Source organism: Cyrtonyx montezumae, unplaced genomic scaffold (genome assembly GCF_038088225.1).
Source record: "Cyrtonyx montezumae isolate F1298 unplaced genomic scaffold, pur_monq_1.0 scaffold_2, whole genome shotgun sequence".
NCBI classification, from domain to species: domain Eukaryota; kingdom Metazoa; phylum Chordata; class Aves; order Galliformes; family Odontophoridae; genus Cyrtonyx; species Cyrtonyx montezumae.
In genome coordinates this window covers 42870437-42891077 of record NW_027071936.1, presented here as the reverse complement: position 1 = coordinate 42891077, position 20641 = coordinate 42870437, and the positions used below count along the sequence as shown (strand labels likewise).

Genomic DNA, 20641 nt, shown 5'->3' with positions numbered 1-20641 from the left:
GTGTAGAGAAAGTACAGCCTTTTGGTACTGCATTAAACTTTTCTATTTAGAAAGAGGCAAAGCAGAGTGTTTTCTGGGTCACTGGTCAAAGCCACTTTCCAACATACACATGAGAATGCTAGAGGTGAGGTGATGATGACATTAATAGAGGTCAGGTCTCACAGTATCCCCAGGCTGCTTTAAATTGATGTTGTAGTCAATGCCATGGCCTAGAGAAGGCACTGCCTGTACTGAGCAGTAGCAGCTCTCGTCAATATTAATAACAGTCAGTATTCACAGCCTCCTGGGACCTTCCCTATCCATTTTAAGAAGATCAGCTGTTCCATCACTGGGACACTTAAAAAGTTATTCTAATTCCTGATAAACACTTTTTAGACACACCCAATACTTCTGTACTTTCTTTTTTTCCCTGGTTTAATGAAAGCTGGGGAGGGGGGAGGAGAAGGAGAGGAATGTTCTGCTTATATTACAATGGGACTAGTACTTGGTGCAGTTTCTGAGAAGTAAACAAACCATTTGAAAACAAGGAAGATAGGGTTATATACCACGGATGCAGATGAGTGCCCAGCCAGGTCTGTTTGGATGGAGGTAGAAGGGAAGGAGGGGGCCCTAGGAGACTCACATGAATAAAAAAGAAAATTGTTCGAGCCTGGAGAGTGTGATCTGAGAGTAATTGTACCTCACTCAAATGTTTCTGTTGTCTTTCTTGATCTAGAACAACCTTGTCTGTTCTCAGAAATATCTATTTACCTTGGAATTTTTCTTCCTTTGATTTAGAGGAAAAATAATATCCTTGGGAGGTTTACTTCATGCTTAAATGTCTGGTCATCCAGTCAGCCTAAGAGCAAGCAAACATCTGAGTGTGGTTGTGCAGGTTTGATTGGCTATGGCTAGTAGATCCAGGTGGTGTGTCCAAAGGGGTTCAAGGCTGCTGAACTTGCACCCAGCTCCTGGTGCTTGGGGAAGGAGCCACAGGCACTCCTAGCTCTGTTTCTCCTTCCAGCCTTTGTGTGAGATCAACCATGGTGGGGCTGTGACATGTTCTGATCTTTCTTCATCTACTTGTTCCAAAGGTGAACACCTTGCATTCATAGTTTAGTTACTGTGAAAAATTCCTAAAGCTCAGCCAGAGATACCAAATCAAAGAGAAAATGTGTGAAGTGCAACAATAAAAAAGTGATTTTTGTACCTGAATTTTTAAGTTACAACAATTGGCTTTGCTGATGTTGGGTGAAGTCCTAAATTGAGAATTTTGACTCCCAGTCTGTCATTGCACAGAGTGAGCTCTGCTGTTGGGCACTGTTGGGGAACTGCTGCTGCTAGAAGCCCTGGTGTGCCTGAGCTGTGCTGCCCACCAGTTAGCCTTGCCCATGAGATGACACTTAAGACTCATTTCCAACCTAAGTGGACCAAAAAACCTCAAGTAAACAATGGTCTCTCCCAAGCTTGACTCACTAGGCATATCTAGAGCAATGTCTCTCTTGGTGGATGGCACAGATCTGAGTCACTCACAGTCCCCTTCTATAGCCTCTAGTATCTATATACCTGTGTTGGTGGGTTTTTTTGTTTGTTTTCCTAAATACAATCAGATTACAAAGGTAACATTCAGTAAATATCAGCACGCAGTCTGGGGTAAGTTTCAGCTGGTTTGACCCCATCAGTTTGCATGTACCAAAGCTTTCCTTCCATGTGCAGTTTGGATGCGCACAGCATATGATGCGATGTTTTCCTGCTGATGCCAAGGTCATTGTGAGCAATTTCATAGCAGTCTCCTGCATTTGTGTGCCAGCTTCCTGGAGAACAATTGCAAAGGTTTGAATGAGTGTGTCAGAAGAATTCAGAAACTGAAAACTGAGTTAGGAGAGATGGCAAAACAAGAAATAGGAGTATTTCTAACAGCCCTGGAAAACCTTATGATTGAGGAAAAGACTAAAAATTGAGCTTTGAGGAAGAGGAGCAGAAAGTGTGAATATGGAATATGGGACAGTGTTTTTTCCAGTATAAACTGGCCAAGAGGCTGTACAAGGGACCACAGGAAGTTTTTCAAGGCTTTTTTGTTTTGTTTTGTTTTTTGTTTTTTGAGAATTACAAGCTCAACAAATAAATGTAGTTTCACTGAAGCCTTCACTGAAGACACTACACTGCCTAAAGGGATTAAGTGGATAATCAAAAACATTTTGTGGTCTCTGCTGTTCCCGGAGAACAAAAGTAGGGACAGAGGAAATTCAGTTCATAAATGAGCCAAACTGAAAAAAAATCTCATAACCCTTTAGAAAAAGATGACTTTCCCATGTCCAGCTAGAAGCCAACTTTCAAAGTAGTTAAGTATTACGAAAGACAACACAGAGGATCTACAGCTATGATCTAAAGTCGTCATTTCCCTTTGTATGAGTAGCAAAATTTGGAAGTGTTTAATGCTTATTTATAAATTTAATAGTTGCTTAAATATGACTCGATGCATCTCTTTGAATGTATTTAAATTATATTTCTCAAACTGAAATCAGAATGTGAAGATTGATTCTGCAATATGATTAATTATTTTAACAAGCAAAATTAGAAGATCTAGGTCACTGTGTTTGTAGAGTAGAAGGTTTTGGGGTTCAGCAGGACTTTTTTTCAGGACAGTTAGGTAGAAAAATAAGCTTTTGGAGTATTAGTGCCTTAAATAGGATTGGCTTGTGAATCAGGTTTCAGAACTTAATGGATCTGAATAATCAGGCCTTAATACGTTTGTATAATTTTGTGCATTGGTTCTCTTGAGATCAAACCTAATATTAACACCTATGGGATTTGGGTGGCATTGCTGGTAGTTATCAAGTTGTATTCTCGGTTACTTAAAATAAGGTCTGAGCTTCTTCAACAATTGCATGGAAGATTGCTTAAACACTTATGTCCCCCACTTGGCTGAGACAAAGGGATCAAGTCCCAGGAACATGTATTTTTTTGAGCCTGGAGCTGAAAGTTTAGATAACTTTGAATAGTGTGGGCAGAGGGGCTAGAATAATGAAAGTGTTGTTCTAAGGAAGTGAATACAGAAGCTTCTCAGTACCATGGAATTATATTTAGAGGTTTTGCCTGCAAAAGAATCTCCACTATTTAATTTTCGTCCAGCTGGACCTTGCAAAGTGGTTGCTCAGCAAGGCCTGTAGAGCACAGCACTGCACCAATCAAATCTATTAGTCACGAGAACATAAGGGTGATGTTACCTACATCAGTCTGTGGGAACTCTGCAGTCAGCTCAGCTGCATTTGGCATTTGTCTTGTATTGCAAAATCCCTTCACAGATGCTGAACATTAAGCAACTACTGAGGCAGGATTCCAAAGCATGTGTAAAACTAAGGACAAGGCAAAATCATCTTTGCATTCCTGTCATTTGTTGGAATAACTGATACCACATGATGAACTTATCTGAGGCCATTAAAAATCAGAATTTTGGAAGAAAACACTTCTCAGTACTTAAATATTTATACATAAGACATTAACCAGGGAATCAATAATTCTGGTTTACTGGAAGCAACATCTCCAATCAATTATTTGAGAATATCAAAGAAGATCAATTATTTTGAGAATAAATTTGTTTGTAAGCACTTCAGGGGCTCTCAGATCTCCCATTTCCACAGTAATGGTGATATGCATAAAGTCCATGTAAATACTGCCTAAAAAGTTCTGCTCAACAGAATAAGCCTCAGTTTTCCACTAGGTGTCAGTTAATCTCTGGTGAAGTAGGATCTATCAGACAAAAACAGCAAAATGTAGAAGCAATCCAAACACAGTTATTTATGTGTGTAGTAATGAGGAGTATTTTGAAAGACTGAGTCTGAATAGACAATCTTGTATTCCACTTGCGCCTCTGTTTTCTTACTTGCTTTACATTTTCTATTTACCAGCCACTTAGAGGGAAAGCCCATGTGCTCCAAGCCTTGTACAATCCATACATGAGCAAGTAGTGCTGTGGAAAGCAGAGAGCAGGGGCTGGTCTGCTGAGCCACCATTTTGTAAGTTAATGTCAGTCCTGGGCCAGTGTTCCTCCCACTAAGGGGAAGGTGCCTCAGCTACTGCTTGCTGTAATGGAAAGCTGAATCCAGCATGTTTCGAAGAGGCTTAGAGCACTGAACCTTTGAACTGCAATTGTATTTAAGATAAGGTGATGCCTTTTCAATCGGTTCAAGGAGAGGTTCTTGGGAAAGATCAGAGAGTGCAGCAGCATAAGCCAGGAAATTATTGCCAAATGGGGGAGAGAAGAAGAGACTGATGCAGAGAGAGGAGTGTATTGATATGGGTTTGAAAAGGCACAACTTCTTCTGATGGTGGCCCTGCCTGTAATGGCAGCTGAATGTGATCCACTGCACCAGATTTCCAAGTTCAATGGCAGGAGAAAATCTGATGAAGGGGAATAATGAAAAAAACAGAAGTATCTTTTTAAAAGATGGCATCAGCTTTGTGACACCAATTCAGTTTATAGCCCATGTTCACAGAGGAGGGGTTGCAGACTGATTATGCTATGGTGAAATGAAGCTCTGGCTGAAGAATTTGGAGAGCAAGTAGAGGCAGCAAGGAAAGGGACAGGCTGCCCAGACTGTTCAAAGCCCACTGCTTAGCCTTTACCTTTCTTCCTACCTGTGACTTTTGGGCTGTGTGATCTGGCAAAGCAGGGACCCACAAGGAACAGCTGATGTGGTGTTTTATTGCTCAGCCTGTGTTTTCTATACTGACACCAGTTTTGTCTTGATCTCTGGCTCTGTTCTTCAGGTACAGAACTTATTTTCTTGTTGCTGACAATCTGCTTTTTTTCCAGTAATCTATAGAGGTCTCTTACTGCAGTGGAATCCAGAAAACCCTTCTTTCCTGTGCCCTTCACTTCTGTTCTGAGACAGCTGATCTCTCCAAAACACCTGCAGATTTCTTGCTTGGATCTTCTTTCTTCTGCAATATCTCCAGCCATATCTCCTTCACACAGTGAGTGTGATAACTCTCTTCACTCATCTTCATTCTGCTCAGCTTCTCAACTTGTGAAATGAGAATAAAACTGGCTCCTACCTTTGCAATAGGCTTTCAACCCCCAACTCTGGGAGCATCACAATGTAACTTCAAGGAACTGATGATGATATAGATGATGCTTCAGAGGCCACTGGGAACTGGCTTCTGCTGCCCTTTACCAAGATGTGAGTCTCAGCTAGTGATGTGAATAGTTCAGCTATGAACTGCTGTGTTAGTTTCTTTGGTATGGTAAATGTAAGCAGTCTGGAACCTGAGTGGTGTGTGTGTGTCCTAGGGAAGACTCTTCTGTATGTGCTAAAGACTCTAATTCAGCACTATCTTTCCGTGCATCCCCTAGTTATTATGTTATGTGTAGCTGAGTTACTTAGTTAAGCCTAAGACTTGAATTAGAGATATTTCTTTTCCTGTAGACTGATGTGTTTGGATGTGATTTTAAACAGATTTTTCACCTGGAAGTTTCTTAGAGCTCATTTATATAGAGGCATTGCTTTGTGGCACTGTAGGGCTGGAAGATGTGGCTGATGCTCAGCTAGAGGCAGGAGGGCACATAGGGGACATCATGACTATCTTATCATATGCAACTTTAGCATATGACAAACTATCAGAAATCAACAAAACTAGTTTAAGGTGTTAAATCTTGAATTCTAATCAAGATTGATGTCTTTGGTACTGGATTCTGTGCTGCTCTTAAGTTTTGCTCTCTTTCTGCTGTTCACAGATATCCGTGGTTTCTAGTTATTTTCTTCCTAGCTGACAGAAACCTTGATTGTTTTATACTAGGGAAAATGTGGGTCCCCTACTAAGGCAGGTGTTCTGGTAACGGGGGATGCAGAGAAGGTGGAGACGCTGAATGCCTTCTTTGCTTCTGTCTTCACTGTGGGAACTGCTCCTCAGGACTCCTGGACTGTGGGGGGTATGTGAGAGGGTTTGGGAAAATAGGAAAGCTCCCCTCTGATGAGGCAGGAGATGGTCCAAGAGTGTCTATGCAGCATCAGTGTATGTAAATAAGTGGGCCCTGATGGGATGCATCCATGTGTGCTCAGGTAGTTGGATGAAACACTCTCTATCATCTTTGAGAGGTCCTGGAGAATGGAAGAGGTGCCTGAAGGCTGGAGGCTAGCCAGCGTTACTCTGGTCTTCAAAAAGGGCAAGAAAGAGGATCCAAGGAAATACAGGCCAGTCAGACTCATCTCCGTCCCTGGAAAGGTGATGGAACAGTTTGTTCTGGATGCCATTTCCAGGCAGCTGGAAGAAAAGAGAGTTATCAGGAGTAGTCAGCATGGGTTCACCAGGAGGAGTTTGTGCTTGGCCAAACTGGTGGCCTTCTATGATCTCGTTACTGGCTTGGTGGATGAGAGGAGAGCAGTGGAAGTAGTCTACCTTGATTTCAGCAAAGCATTTGACGCTGTCTCCCACAGCATCCTTATAACAAAGTTGAAGAGCTGTGGAGTAGATGAGTAGACAGTGAGGTGGGTTGAGAACTGTCTGACTAGCAGTGCTGAGAGGGTTGTGATCAGTGGCACAGAGCTCAGTTGGAGGCCTGTACATGGTGGTGTTCCTCAGGAGTCGGTGCTGGGTCTGGTCCTGTTCAACATCTTCACCAGTGACCTTGATGAAGGGATAGAGTACACCCTCAGCAAGTTTGCTGACCATACAAAGCTGGGAGTAAGGCTGTGCTGCCATTCAGCAAGACCTGGGCAGGCTGGAGAGTTGGGCAGAAAGGAACCAGATAAGGTTTAACAAGAGCAAGTGTAGAGTCTTGCACCTAGAGAGGAATAACTGCATGCATCAGTACAGGCTGGGGGATGACCTGCTGGAGAAGACCTCTGAGGAGAGGGACTCAGGTGTCCTGGTGGATGACAGGCTGGCCATGAGCCAGCAGTGCGCCCTGGTGGCCAAGAAGGCCAATCGCATCCTGGGGTGCATTAAAAAGAGCGTGGACAGCAGGTCGAGGGAGGTGGATCCTCCCCCTCTACTCTGCCCTGGTGAGGCGTCACCTGGAGTATTGTTTCCAGTTCTGGCCTCCCTGGTACCAAAAGGACCGGGATCTCCTGGAAAGAGCCCAGGGCTACAAAGATAATGAAGGGTGTGAAACACCTCTCTTATGAGGAAAGGCTGAGAGACCTGGGTCTGTTCAGTCCAGAAAAAAGAAGACTCAGGGGGGATCTGACCCGTGTCTATAAACATCTAAGGAGTGAGAGGCAATGGGATGAGGCTGGATTCTTCTCAGCAGTGCGTGGTGATAGGACGAGGGGTAATGGCCACAAACTGAGGCACAGGAAGTTATGCACAAATTTGCCTGGAAACGTCTTCATAGTAAGGGTGATGGAGCACTGGCACAGGCTGCCCAGAGAGGTGGTGGAGTCTCCTTCTCTGGAGATGTTCAAGATCTGCCTGGATGCATACATGTGCATGCGGGGAGTTGGACTCAGTGATCTCTAGAGGTCCCTTCCTACCCCTACAGTTCTGTGATTATATGGGAATAAAACTTGGGATCTACTGCAGTCAGTTTTGATTTGCTATTCAAATTCCCACCCCTTTGTAATCATTTCAGAAAAATGTATGTATTTATAATGTTTTATTTATTTGCTATTTCTATAACACGTACTTCAGAGATTTAAAAGTCCTCCTTTGTTTTCTTGCGTGTATTCAGCTTGTTACCAAGAAGTGGAATGTACTCCTCTGAAATGGAGGCATGAGGGAAGTACTGTTTCCTGCTGCATGCCCTTGGTAGTAGCAGATGGAATCAGTGGCATTCCATTAGCATCTGTGGAGTTTTGTAAGTAAAACTATTTCCTATTGAGATCTTCAGGGCAACCACTTTTCCCTGTTGAGACGCTGAAATGGAAATGCTTGCTGGCTATTCTCCTTTGACAGCTTTCTAGTAGCTGATTTTCAGTGGGCATCTGAAATGCCAAGTGGCTGAAAACCAACCCCATGTCTCATCCTGTAGGGAATATTGGCCACAGAACTGAATTACCAATCCTTATTTACTGTGTCTGTACAGATGATAAGCTGCTTGGAGCCATGATCAGGTAGAAAATGATTCTGAAACAAATCTATAGATTGTTTGATATTTATGTATAGCCCTGATGACTGTTCAGATGTGCCAGCACAAGTTGTTAATGCTACCACACTTTTATCATGTGAATATGTCTGTGTTAGTGATTATTGGGGTTTTTGGATGTGGCCCTAGAGCTTCAAAAACAAGAAGTTATTTTAGCTGGCTGGTTACATTTAACAGTGAATTTCATACTTTTAGTTCTGTGGTGAAGGGAACTTGGTGTACTTGATAAAGAAGCAGCTTTTCTGATTTGTTTTTTTATTTTTAAAAACAACTGCACTGATTTGGAGTCTGTAATTCTCTGAGGAAGCATTTCTTAGCTATAAATACCCTCTGAGCTAGTGCAGTGGGTTTATCTGCGCTGGGATTATCTCATAGGTGTTGCATTTGACTCTCTTGGGGATGTTTTTATTATTCTCTGTGGAGCAGCAGTGAGGAAAATGACCAAGGGGGACAGTTTGAGATATCTTTAATGAGAAACTTCCTCCATGGTTAATTCTGTTCTCCAGGGTGAGCCTGCAGTTGTCCTGGAGCTAGGAGCCGGAGGACAGCTGGCCTCATGGGGCAAAGCATCACTTGGGAGCTGCAGGGAGAGCAGCAGTGGAAGCAACAGCTAGGCTTATCTCATAGAATTGTCATTTGAGTTGGAAGGGGACCCTTAAAGGTCATCTTCCAACTCCCCTGCAATGAACAGGGACACCTACAGCTCGATCAGTTTGCTCAAAGTCCTGTCCAGCCTGACCTTAAATGCCTCCAGGGATGGAGTATTCACTACCTCTCTGGGCAAGTTGTGTCAGAATCTCACCACTCTTATAGTAAATAAAAACAAAGATTTATTTTTTTTATCACATTTAAATTTCTCCTCTTTTAGTTTGAAACCATTCCTACTTGTCCTATCACAACAGACCTTGCTAAAGAGCCTGTTCCCTTCATTCTTACAGCCCCCATTAGATACCAAAAGGCTGCTGTAAGGTCTCCTCAGAGCTTTTTCTTCTCCAGGCTGAACAGCTCCAGTTCTCTCAACCTGTCCTCATTATAGAGGTGTTCCACCCCTTGAATCACATCTCTTCTGTACTGAGGACTCCACATCTGGATGCAGTACTTGAGGTGAGGCCTCAACCAGTGCAGAGCAGAGGGGCAGGATCACCTTACTCACACTGCTGCCCACACTTTTTTGTTTGATGCAGCCCAGGGTATAGTTGGCTCTCTGTACTCTGAGGATATGTTGCTGGCTCATGTCCAACTTGCCATCCATGATTACCTCCAAGTCCTTCTCAGCAAGACCATGGTCTATTCTTGTATCCCCCAGCTTGTATTAGAGGGGATTGACTTGATGCAGGTGCAAGACCTTGCACTTCAATCTATTGAGCCTCATGATGTTCACCTGGGTCCACTACTTGAGCCTGTGTAGGTCTCTTTGGTTGGCACTCTGTCCCTTGGGCTTGTCAACTATACCTCACAGTCTGGTGTGATCTGCAAGCTTCCTGAGGAATGAGAGGGCTTTTCCTGAGTGGGTCTCAGTTAATCAGGAGCAGCTGAGACTTGGTGCAGGGCACATCAGCTAAAGGTTTTATTTGCTTTTGGACAAAATATCTTAAAATACCTTTTGGTGATCCTGAGCTCGTGGGTGCCTTGTTTGGTGATTTCAGTCTGCTTGAAAATAAATCAGCCTTGCTAGTTATTTCTGATCTTGTACCAGACAGGGAAATGGCTGGTCCTTCTTCCTCCTGCAGAAACCCATGCGTTTCTGAAGGAAGGATGGTTGTTCAGAACTCAGCTTTCCAAGAGGCTGATGACAAGCCTCTTACCTCTAAGTAATGCTAAAGATGATGCAATCTATAAGCAAATGAGGCCACCAAGCCTGAGCTGCCTGTGGAAGGCTTTTTGTCAGGTCAAGGTAGAAGAAGGAAGTGAGGTGTTAAGCCTGAGCCTGGGGAAGCTGCAGTGCTGGCCCTGCGAGGATGGAGTGATCATTGCCACCAGAAGGAGCACAAAAGCAGTGGGGAAAGTGCCCCACAAGAGCCTGCAGGCTCTAATGGGGATGTATGCAGAACAAAAAGTGCCAGTGTAAAGAGACCGCAGGGCTACAGCAGCAAATGATTCCTGGAGCTGCTGCTGCTCAGCCTCCTCTCTGCTGCTGCAATATTTCAGAGAGTAACCAGAGAATCTTATTTGCAATTGGAAAGCGTTTATGGATTTTTAATGCTTTAGTGAAGCATGCATGTCTAAATCATGCTAAGTATGCTTGATCAATAATTCTCCGAAGAAAGAGAACAGTATTTATAGGGTGGTGAGCCCTAAGGAGTGGCAGCCTAGGAAACATTTCCTTATACCAAGGGTGTCATGAAACAAACAGAAGCAGTTGTGAGCAGTATGTATCTTCATTTTATCCCAGTTTATAAACTCCTAGAGCATAAAGGATAAGTATAAAAACAAACAAACAAAAATCTGATTTGCTTAAAAACATCTTTTTCTTTCCCCTCAGTAATACTGATTGGGGCACAACTGATAACGGCTTACTGAGTGTTATCTCCTCCCGGAGTTGGCTGGATGTGTTGCTGTCCATCAGCTGTGATTGATGAATGCTGCTCAGGCAAGAGTGTGAATAGTGCTGTTGGTGCATGACACCCACCAGGTTCCATCCTGCATTCTGTCTGCTCTGCTGTGTAGCTCTATCACAGCGATGAGCAGAACAGGGCAATGCTCTCAACAAATGCTTGCAAATGCAACTATCAATGAGATCTACCAGAGAAATATGGAAATACTCCAAAACTCACCCTTGTAATCTTTTGAATTACTGTTATTTTTACATGCGTTTTTGTGTTTGTTTTCTTCTTTGCCCTAGTTAAAGCATTGTTTAAGCAAAGTTTGTTGTTTCTGATGTGTTACAACTTCTTCCCATGATCAGCATGTGATACTGAACCTGGTTTTCAAAGATTGTGGTCACATCTCTGGTTCCAAAATCTTTATATTCCCTGCCATAAAGTGGGTTTAGTAGTACATCTGTTTCAACTCTTGTCTATCAGAAGTAATTTGATTTGGAATTCCTTTGGAACTGTGTGTAAAAAAAGAGGCAGCTCAAAGGGGAACTTGTTCTCAGCTTGTCTTCTAGGTGTTTGTCTCAACTTCTTGCAAAAACCTGCACTTTCTACTTGTGATAACTGATGCTCAAAATCTATCTATATATTTTTTTACCTTGAAGATCTGGTGAAATCTGAAAAAAATGAGACAAAGTAGTACATACGGTCCAGTTGGGAAACTGGTCTGAAACTGGTCCATGCTGGGCTGGGTTCCCATTTATGCCAAAGAGTTTTGGGTTATTCCTTCATTTATAACTCCTAAGATGGGGGCAAGTCATGGTGGGGTGCTGGGAAATCTGGGGAATAGGCTCAGCCAGGCTGTTGGGCATGGTTTCTGAAGGATGCAGGCAGCAGAAGACAGAGGACATTGAGCCTGTTTGTTTAGCCATGCAGTGTTGGCCTTTATTTCCCTGCATCTTTTCTAAGGGCCATGACAACACTTCCTTCCTAGTGCATTTGAGTCACTGCCTGAAAGGGATGTGCCTAAATAGAGGTCAGAGCGGCTGCGGGCGGGTTTCTTGTTTGTTAAACAATATGGGAAGAAAACAGAAGCCATGAAGAGTACTTCCCGCCCCTCTGTGCCCCAGGGAACATTCTTTATAAAATTTGGCAGCAGCTCTTTCATCAGAAGTCAGTAAATGGCTGCACAGAGTGGCTGGGTCTGGAAAATGTTTTGGCCATTTAGCAGCAGAGGAAGAGGAGGCACAGGAAAGGAGCTTAAAGGAGGTTGTGTGAAGTCTCATATAAAAACTTCAAATGTGTAAGATGTGGTTAAGATTTAAAAACAAAACAACAACAACAAAAAAAACAAAACACACAACTATATCCATCTATGTATATAGTTATGTATCTATCTATATCATGTTGTTAGCAAGTGATTACAAAGAAATTGAAGCATACAGAAATAGCACTTCTGTAAACATGCTTGTCTCCAAGTACTTAAAGAAAAAAGACACTAAAAACCCCTCTTCTGAAGACTTAAATGGTGAATTAGAAGTGTTAATGATATACTGAAAATAATTACCTTTTCAGAGGTGATTACCTCCGTAGAGCTGATGACTGACCTTTCCAGAAGTCAGGGTGTACTGCCTTTGTTCCTGAGACGCCTTGGTGCAGCTCCCTGTGCTGCTCTGCTCTAAGCACAAACCTGGATAAAGCTCTATCCAAGCCTGAAACTTCAGACACCTTTAGGAAATGTCAGACACCTTTAGGAAACTTTAGACACCTTTAGCTCCCCAGGGCCTGCCTGTGGCTTGAGTTTTTAGCAAAGAAATGCCAGACAGCCTGGTAGCCGTAACTGGCCCGCTGAGACCTCTGTAGCCCTCAGTGGTGGGGTCTCTAAAACAATTACTGCTGTCGAAGGGTCATTCATTCCTTTCTTTGTCTATCTTGCCTTATCAGAGGAGATGCTTGGGGCACAGTCTTTCCTCTGTCCCCAGTCCAATAAGTCTGAACTGACTTTAGTTTGATAACTCTTCTGCTTGATCTGTTTTGTAACTAGTGCTGTGAGGTCTGTGCTCTGCCACAAAGTTTAGATGCAGTTATCATATACAAGTATTAGTTCTTATTGAAGGTTGGAAGACGGAAGTGTTCAAACACAATTTTATTTATTTAGACAATGACTTGGGCATTCAACTAGAAGCTAGAAAATCTCTACTTTTTTTGGTTGCTCAATGTCATTCTTAAAAGGCCTCTAGACATAGTTCATAGTGTTTGCTGACACCTCCAAAACCAAATCAGAGAGACAGAAGAACAAGTAGTATGTAATATCAGTGCTGCTGAGCACGCTGTGACAGTCCTGGAATCCATGCATAAGTGGTTATGTCCCCTTTGAAATGTGGTTGATTTCCACCTTAATTGAATACTATGCCAAATAGAGCTCTGTTTCTATGGTGTATGTGGCATTTGATTGGATAAGGAGTATGGCACAGAGAAGGGATGCCCTTGGCGATGGCAATTGCTGTTCTCACTGTGTATGACTGAGCATCATCTGTTTTGGTTTGCTTCTCGCCTTGCTGGAAGGTGGATGCCTCACTGCTGCTGTAGCTGCAGAACTAGAATTCTGCATTTTCAGTACCTGATATCTGTTCCTCACAGGCTTTAGGTAGTAGAACATAGTGGCTACGTAGAGGGAGAGCATGTGCTGTTTTCCAGACAGAGTAACCTAATGGGTCTCCTTTTGCTTTAAAAAAGACTAACAAGGAAGGCCTTCAAAACTGTTTTTCTGTGTATCATAAAGCAATTTTCATTAGTATCTGCTGGTCAACAAAATTGGTCATGGATTATGATGTTTCTCCATTTTCTTTTACTTAACTACTGTTTTTAATTTAGTTCCAACTTTGTAGACGTGTCATACAGGTGGAGTATTAAAAATAATTTAGATTATTATTTGTATGCTTTCTTGTACTATCCTCTAGAAAGTCTAAGTAAAAACAGCTTCAATAAGAATTGCTGTCATAAGGGCATTGCTAGTAAGAACTTCACATTGTAGAAATGTTAAGGGCAAAGACTGCATAATTACCTAAAAAATTTCTAATTTCTGACAAAAAAAAAACAAAAAAAACCAGCACTGTGAAGTGCTATAAGACCAGTGAAATTCTCATGGGTGCTCTTCAGAGATAATGTTTCACTGCTATGGTGCTGGCAAATACTTGGAAAAATGAAATGATTATATACTGCTGGATATGACTGAGACAGAATGAGAATTTTGTTATCTCTGTGCTCCTTTTCAAATGTTTAAATGGAGTACTTAAAATATCCTTGATTGTACAAGTGTCTCAAATAGCAAAGTCTCTGTAGGCCACCTTGTTCCCTACCTGTGCTGTGAGGGTCAGTATAAACTTAAGCTATGTTTTAGGTTAAGACTCTGTTTAATCAGATGTCAGCTGCACCCTGACCTAAATATATCTTCCTTGAACTGTTTTCTTCACACAATAGAGAATTCTGGTAAGGTCACCTTTTGGTTTGTTTAATGAATAAATATTTCAGAATGCTCTGTCACTTATTGGGATGCTAGACATATCAGCAATGGTTGGGCAACTGTCTCCTCATGTTCCTTCTGGCAGAACCCTTCTGCTGCTACTGACACCCTGCACGACATCTTATTCTGAGCTGTGCTGTGAACACAATCTGTTTCTGCTTCTAGCTGGTGTATTTAAAAGATAATGGTTGTTTAGAGTGACATTCAATTGACTTAATTAGTACCACACTTTCTTGAAATTACCCTTTCATTTACTGGTAGTCTTCTAGCAATTCTAATGTTGAGGTAAAGGCACCCCCAAACCTTACCAGTGTCTTCTCTACTGTCCTGAATTTATGCTTAAAATGGGCTTATCTCTACAAATTGTTCAGGCTGGCAGTCATACTGAGGAACATGTCATTTAATTTAGCTCCCTGGAATGTGCATAATGTAATTGAATTGCAGTAGCACTTTTAGCAATCTACTTTTTGAATACTTGATGTGTATTATTTGAATAGTAGTATTCTTTCACCACAGGCACTGCATGAACAAAACATGCTAAGAGATCTTTCTAACTGGGACAGGCTTTGACTAAATGTTAGAAAACCAAAAGATCGTCCCAGTTCTCAGGCACTGTCCCCATGGAATCATCTAGGACGAAAAAGACCTTGAGAAGATCAAGACTAACCATCTGACCTACTGAATCCCATGCTGATCTTTATGTCCCTGGCATGTAGAATTGAGGCACTGTATCTTTATTCTTAAACAAAAATCTACTTCTGCAGAACTTAAGCTGCAAGAAAGGAGTTCTTGCTAGCAACTACCAGAATAATTAGGTCACAGTGACTTTATTTCTGACACTGTTATTCCTTACTCAGGAGGACAGCATTACTCAACACCTGCAGATGAAAAGTGGTGGTCTGCAAATCCTGTAATCATGTCAAGTAATGATCAGATGATCTCTCTTAGGTCTTCACAATGCTTTATGGAAGTCAGTGAGTAAATGATTCCAGGGTTTAGCCTGCACAGTTGTAAATGACTTATGCTTTTGCTTCTCAGGGAGAGATTGTCCCACAGCCTCAAAGACCTCTTGCTGTGTGGAAAATGTCTTTTCCTTTCCTTCTGCCTCAGATTTTCCATTAACATTTTTTTTAATCCCAACTTGTACACCCACTCAGGCAGTCTGAACTCTTCTTCTGTGTTTTTATGACCTTCCAGTGCTAGTAGACATTTACTACCTCTTGTCTAGAGGCCAGATTATGTGTATTGAATCTTTATGCATAAATGTACCCCTTCCGTGCCTTAATTTCTTTTCATAGGATCTTCTGCTTTGAATTCTTTCCCATCCTTCATTGCTCGTTGCAATCCCTGGCCTCAGCTTGGAAATTCATTTCTGACAAGAACTCTGGAAGCCTCAAGAGATTGGGAAAATGTAGTTGAGAAGTGGGGAGGGGGAAGTAAGCAAGCTTCAGGTCGTGGATAGTGCTCAATGAGAACAAAGAATGATCGCAAGTTTTCTATTATCAATAATAAGAACAGCACTTCACCTCCAGTGCTTTACTAGTCTAAAAAGATATTAGCCTTTTTCTTTTTTTTCCTAGAGAAATGAAATAGTTTTAGACTGACAGATGAGAAACACCTGAAAGCAATTTTTCAGGAATATTTAGTATCTCATTGTAGAAATACTGTGGAAAGGATGTAGTCAGTAGCTGTAATGCTAAACTGTTACTAACATGGTAAAAGTGATTAGCATTTTCTCTTTGCAAATTAAATATGTTGGTTAATTAATTAAACCTAACTGTTGGGAATGAAATAAAGATAGTGGACACTACGTATGCTTCTGGTACTTATGAGGAACATTTGTGTATAACACCGAGGTTTTTAGATGTATTAAGCTGAGTGTTTTAGCCTGAATCACGGGTACTACATGCTTACTAACAATCCCTTCAAATAAACTGGTGTGAATGAGTACCAGATCCTGCTCTCCCCACGGTTTTGTTGGTACTGTTTTGTAGAGGTACTATTCTGACTCACTTATCAGCTTTGCTAGACTGTGCTAGACAAGTCTAGGTCCTAGACTGTGTGTTAGTCATGTGGCTTTCCGGCCTGTAAGATGAAGGCCAGTGACTATTTACACTACACAGTTGAAGAATGATTATTATAAAAACAATTTTTTTAGAAAGCAGTAGTAAATTTCAGCATTATGAAACACAATGCAAACTGGATCTATGCAGCGTAAGGCTGCTATGAAAGAAAAGAACAATTTACATGGATGGTCCATAGACTACGGTTGTGTGTGTGTGTGTGTGTGTGTGGCTGTAGACAAGAAAGATTAGTTGAGACTTTTAAAGCTGTGGGACTAGGGGGAGGAAAGAATTTCAGCTGATCACAGTGGAGTTGAAATGACTGGAGAAATCAGTGAGGGTGTTGATCCTGCTTGCAGAAACAGGCTCTGGGCAGGAGAAGAAAGAAGGATGTGGGAAAAGAAGTGTTACAATTTTCTTTTTTAAACATTTAATAGTGCACTTATTGGATATATTCTGTACAGACATCTATAGCAAGTTAAACATTTTCCTTTCTCTCACTTGGATCATAGTCGTGTAAAGCACATTTACAATAGAAAACATACTTGAGGTACAAAAACCCAAAAAGAATATCTGAGGTATAAATACATGTATATTTTAAATAATCTTTACCATGCTTTATCTATGTTTGACAGTACACTGTGGGCAAGTATACATGTTTACAAGAGAATGGTATGTACAACATACAATTTTACAAATTCAAAAGTGTTTGATGTAGAAGAATATACAAGATTTTCCTACTCATGAGGAACACTATTACTGGAAGTACTACATTATTTACCATAATTAATAAAAAAAAAATCTTCAACAGAACGCTTAAAAATAATACTGTCAATGGTAACAAAGCCTCACCCAAAATTCCATCTTGCAACTCATTCATACCCTAGCCACAAAATACATTTATCACTTAATACTGCACCTCACCTTTACAGTAAGACCTATTCAACAACACCTTCCTGGAGGACCTCAAGACTTCCTACAGTTCATATACTTTGATTGCTGGAGGTGGGGAGGGGAATATCCCAAAGGATTTAGAATCAAATAAAACCCAAGACAAAAACACACCTTTCTTTCTACCACCTCTCCCCCTCTAAATTGCTCACATTCAGGTTCTGTTCGTGTTAGTGTGCAGCTTTTAAGAAAACAGGCAAAAGAGAGAGAGATAAAGGGAGCAAACTTTTACACAAGTCTTCCTACCCAACTCACTCCATCTGCTGCTGCAAGAGCCCTCTGACTCCAGTGTTTAATTTTTCATCTTGAGCCATCAGAAGATGGTAAAATATTTAACAGCTCATTAAAACACATATTCTAACCTCATTAATTACATGTAAAATCTACAAATATTTTCTGGCAATATAACGATTGACACTACTTGCTCTCTTGCCTGATAAGTAGGCATTTCATTACTAAGTTGCTAAGTTGTTTAAAAGCATATTTACTTACTTAAAATTGCTATAGAATTGCCAGCACTCCCAAAAGATCATTTGGATAAGGAGTGAACAGTAGCCAGAGCAAGCCTATTGTAACATCTGCATAGGGTTTTTAAACAGCATCAGAGCTCAGCAAAATGCAGAACTGACAAATGGGAAGGATGGCTACTCCTGGTCCACAGGAGATGTGACTGCATCCAGTATTCTAAATCCATCCTGGCTGCCTATCAGTGTACCAGACACATTTCAAGTTCAACTTCTGCTATCCTTTCAACCATCAATACACTCATTCACTCTTTAATCTCTGTGCAGACCTCTCTCTGCTTATCTCAGTGAGAACACATTGAAGAGTATCAACTATTCCAGTGGATACGTAAGTCCCTCAACACACTACAAATAAAATGACATGGGTATGTACATAAAGCTAAGCATTTCACATGGGAATGATGAGCCTTCACCATATTTCATAATATATTTTGCATCTAAAGAATTTTGCTTCTCAGAAGCAATTCAAACCACCTAACAGTACAATTTTTATTTTCTTTGCACAGTCCTCCTATGTATTCCAGTCAAGGCCTACACTATAGGCCTTACACAGACAGGAAGCAGCTTTAAAGTGTACGGTATTGCCACAGTCCTATAGTAATGCTCACAGTCAAGTTCTCATGCTGTCATCCCTTCATAACATGACTTGCAGATGGTCTGCAGCAGATGAGCCTCTGTTTTGTGTAACATCAATGGTGCTGAGGTCTGGAGCATGCAGCTGTTCCTCTTCTTCAGTAGTCACCTGGATTTTATTTCCCTGCTCTCAGGACTCTGATGACTGAAAGAGTCTCGTATCTTAACTACTTCAGATGCACACAAGTGTCCAAAACACTTCGTGTACCAGTCTGGCATGTGACCCCTAATGGAGGGGGAAAAAACAAACCATGAAGCAACACTGCATACATTTTCCTTAGTCAGAATCAAATACAGATGTAGCTAGTTCAACACCTGACTGTGAAACCCCCTTATTACTGCTTACTTGCTCAGCTTGCTAATACTGAGACTTGTTCCAAAATGAATTTGCTGCAGTGAGCAAAAAGTTATTTGAAGTTTATTGAGAATTTTGTCTGCCTCACTAACTTACTGAACATTAACATGTCCTTACATTCAACTGAGTACACCTGGCAGTTAAAGCAGTGGGATTATCTATCAACAGCTGTGGTGGAACACAAACTGGGGACTGTAACAACCCTCCCTGCTGTTAGATATGTACCAAAGATAATGTTCAGACTAAGCTGCAGCCTGCAGCACTGTCTAAATTTTGCACTATTGAAGACATGTTACCAGCACAAAAGGACAAAATAGAAATCCATACCTTAAATCAATTCTGCACATGTAGGTAAGTTTAGATTTTCCTGACCCGCAGGGCTCTATCAGATACCTAGACAGGAGCACATTGACTCTAACACCTGCCACTGGAGCACGGTCATGATCCACTGAAGTTGCTAATAGCACACAAGCTCCTTTGGGGAAGTTTGTCCTCCACGTTCTATGAAAAGGGAAAAAAAAATATATTGTCTTTGACAAACATCTAACAGACTGACTTACTTCAAATCATCACAGGCTTTTTAACTATATAATGTGCTCTCCACAGAAATGCTGTAGACAAGGTTTGTGTGTGTGGAATATTAAGGCTACAGCATAAAAATCTCTTACCTTAAGATGACAAAGTCCCTGGCTGGGTGAGGAGCCATGCTGTTCTGGACATACTGGTATATATCCGTCTGACTATCCAAAGGTTCAATTACTTTTGAGTCTATAAGATCTTCATCCCAAAGATGCTGCTCTTTAAGTAAACGATTTAAAACTTCCTCTGGTGTAGCAGTAATTTCAATGGTAGTTTTCCATAACCGAAGTGGGGGACCTTCACAAGCCTGGGGAAAATGAGCATAGTCCTCAGTTTTACATTTCCTTCATATTTTATATTATTGGATAAATGCAGAAAATTAAATATACATGCATACACACATAAATGCACACATATTTGTACTAAAGTTGTTGTTAAGTCCATTTCAAAGACCAAAAGGCATCTTCACACTGACTTCCTAATGATTTTGAAGTTAGAGTAGTTTATATGGAAGAATGTAACTATTAAATTGTGGTGCTACAAAAAAATATCCTAATTTTCCCAGTTCTTTTTTTTTTTAATTATCCTAGCTAAAATCTCATTGAAACGCATCTTCCTGCTAGATCCAAGCTGTGCAAGATCAGAGAAACTTTGTTCCCACTGTCTGCTTAACGAAAGTCGGCCTGTCAAGGCTTTGCGCAAGTGAGTGAGGGCATGTAAATGCAATGCAGTGAACATTCCTGGGCTGTACAAACACAAGAACTCAATTCAATGCATGTTCACTGACTACTGCTGAAAGACAAGTTGTTTTTAGATGCTGCGCAACTATGTCAAAAGATTATTATTTTTCCTCAAATCTATCCACAAAATAAAGGTGTGCACTGAACCGTCTGATATATCTATATCAAAAGCTGGCTTGGCTTGTATTTGAGACGAGGCACTAAAAGCAGAGTGGTGGAGTGAATTACAGTGTACATACCTTCTTGTAGGCCAGATCTGCTTGCTCTGAGGTGGAACAGCTGACCCAACCCTTAAACTTCTCTTTCATTTCCTTCAGCAAGTCGTCCATACAGTCCTGGAGGTAGCAGTGGTAGTCAGAGGGCTCCATGGTGCTGCTGCTGCCCCGGAGCTCTTCCAGGCTGAGGGGACGAAGGTCCTGCTCTGTGTATGAGTTCCGGCCCTGACTCATTTCTTCAGGTATCTGAGGGGTGACAAAGACAAATCATTGTCTTGCAGCTCTCTCCCTAAATCCCGGAGTTAGTGTAGCAGCTTCACAGCCACCAAAGGATGGGTATGCATCATCTCCTGTTGATAAGATGCTCACTACTCCCTTCACTCTAAAGTTGGCAGTAGTCACACCCTGTGGTAGAAAATGAAATGCCTAGGGAGGTTTTTGTGCAAGTATGTGTGTGTA

The 20641-nt window shown here is 41.5% G+C and overlaps 1 protein-coding gene across 3 annotated transcripts in view; it reads right to left on the bottom strand.

Annotated features, from left to right (window-relative positions):
- Positions 1-18146: 18146 nt before the first annotated feature.
- DLC1 (DLC1 Rho GTPase activating protein) overlaps positions 18147-20641 on the bottom strand; it is a 239190-nt gene continuing 236695 nt past the window's right edge. For all 3 annotated transcript variants that reach the window (XM_065737003.1, XM_065737002.1, XM_065737004.1), the window contains 4 exons: positions 20207-20428; positions 19317-19534; positions 18976-19149; positions 18147-18519 (listed from right to left, as the gene is read on the bottom strand). In XM_065737003.1, the coding sequence (XP_065593075.1) occupies positions 18399-18519; positions 18976-19149; positions 19317-19534; positions 20207-20428 (735 nt within the window). In that variant the 3' untranslated portion in view covers positions 18147-18398. The remainder of the gene's footprint in view (positions 18520-18975; positions 19150-19316; positions 19535-20206; positions 20429-20641) is intronic.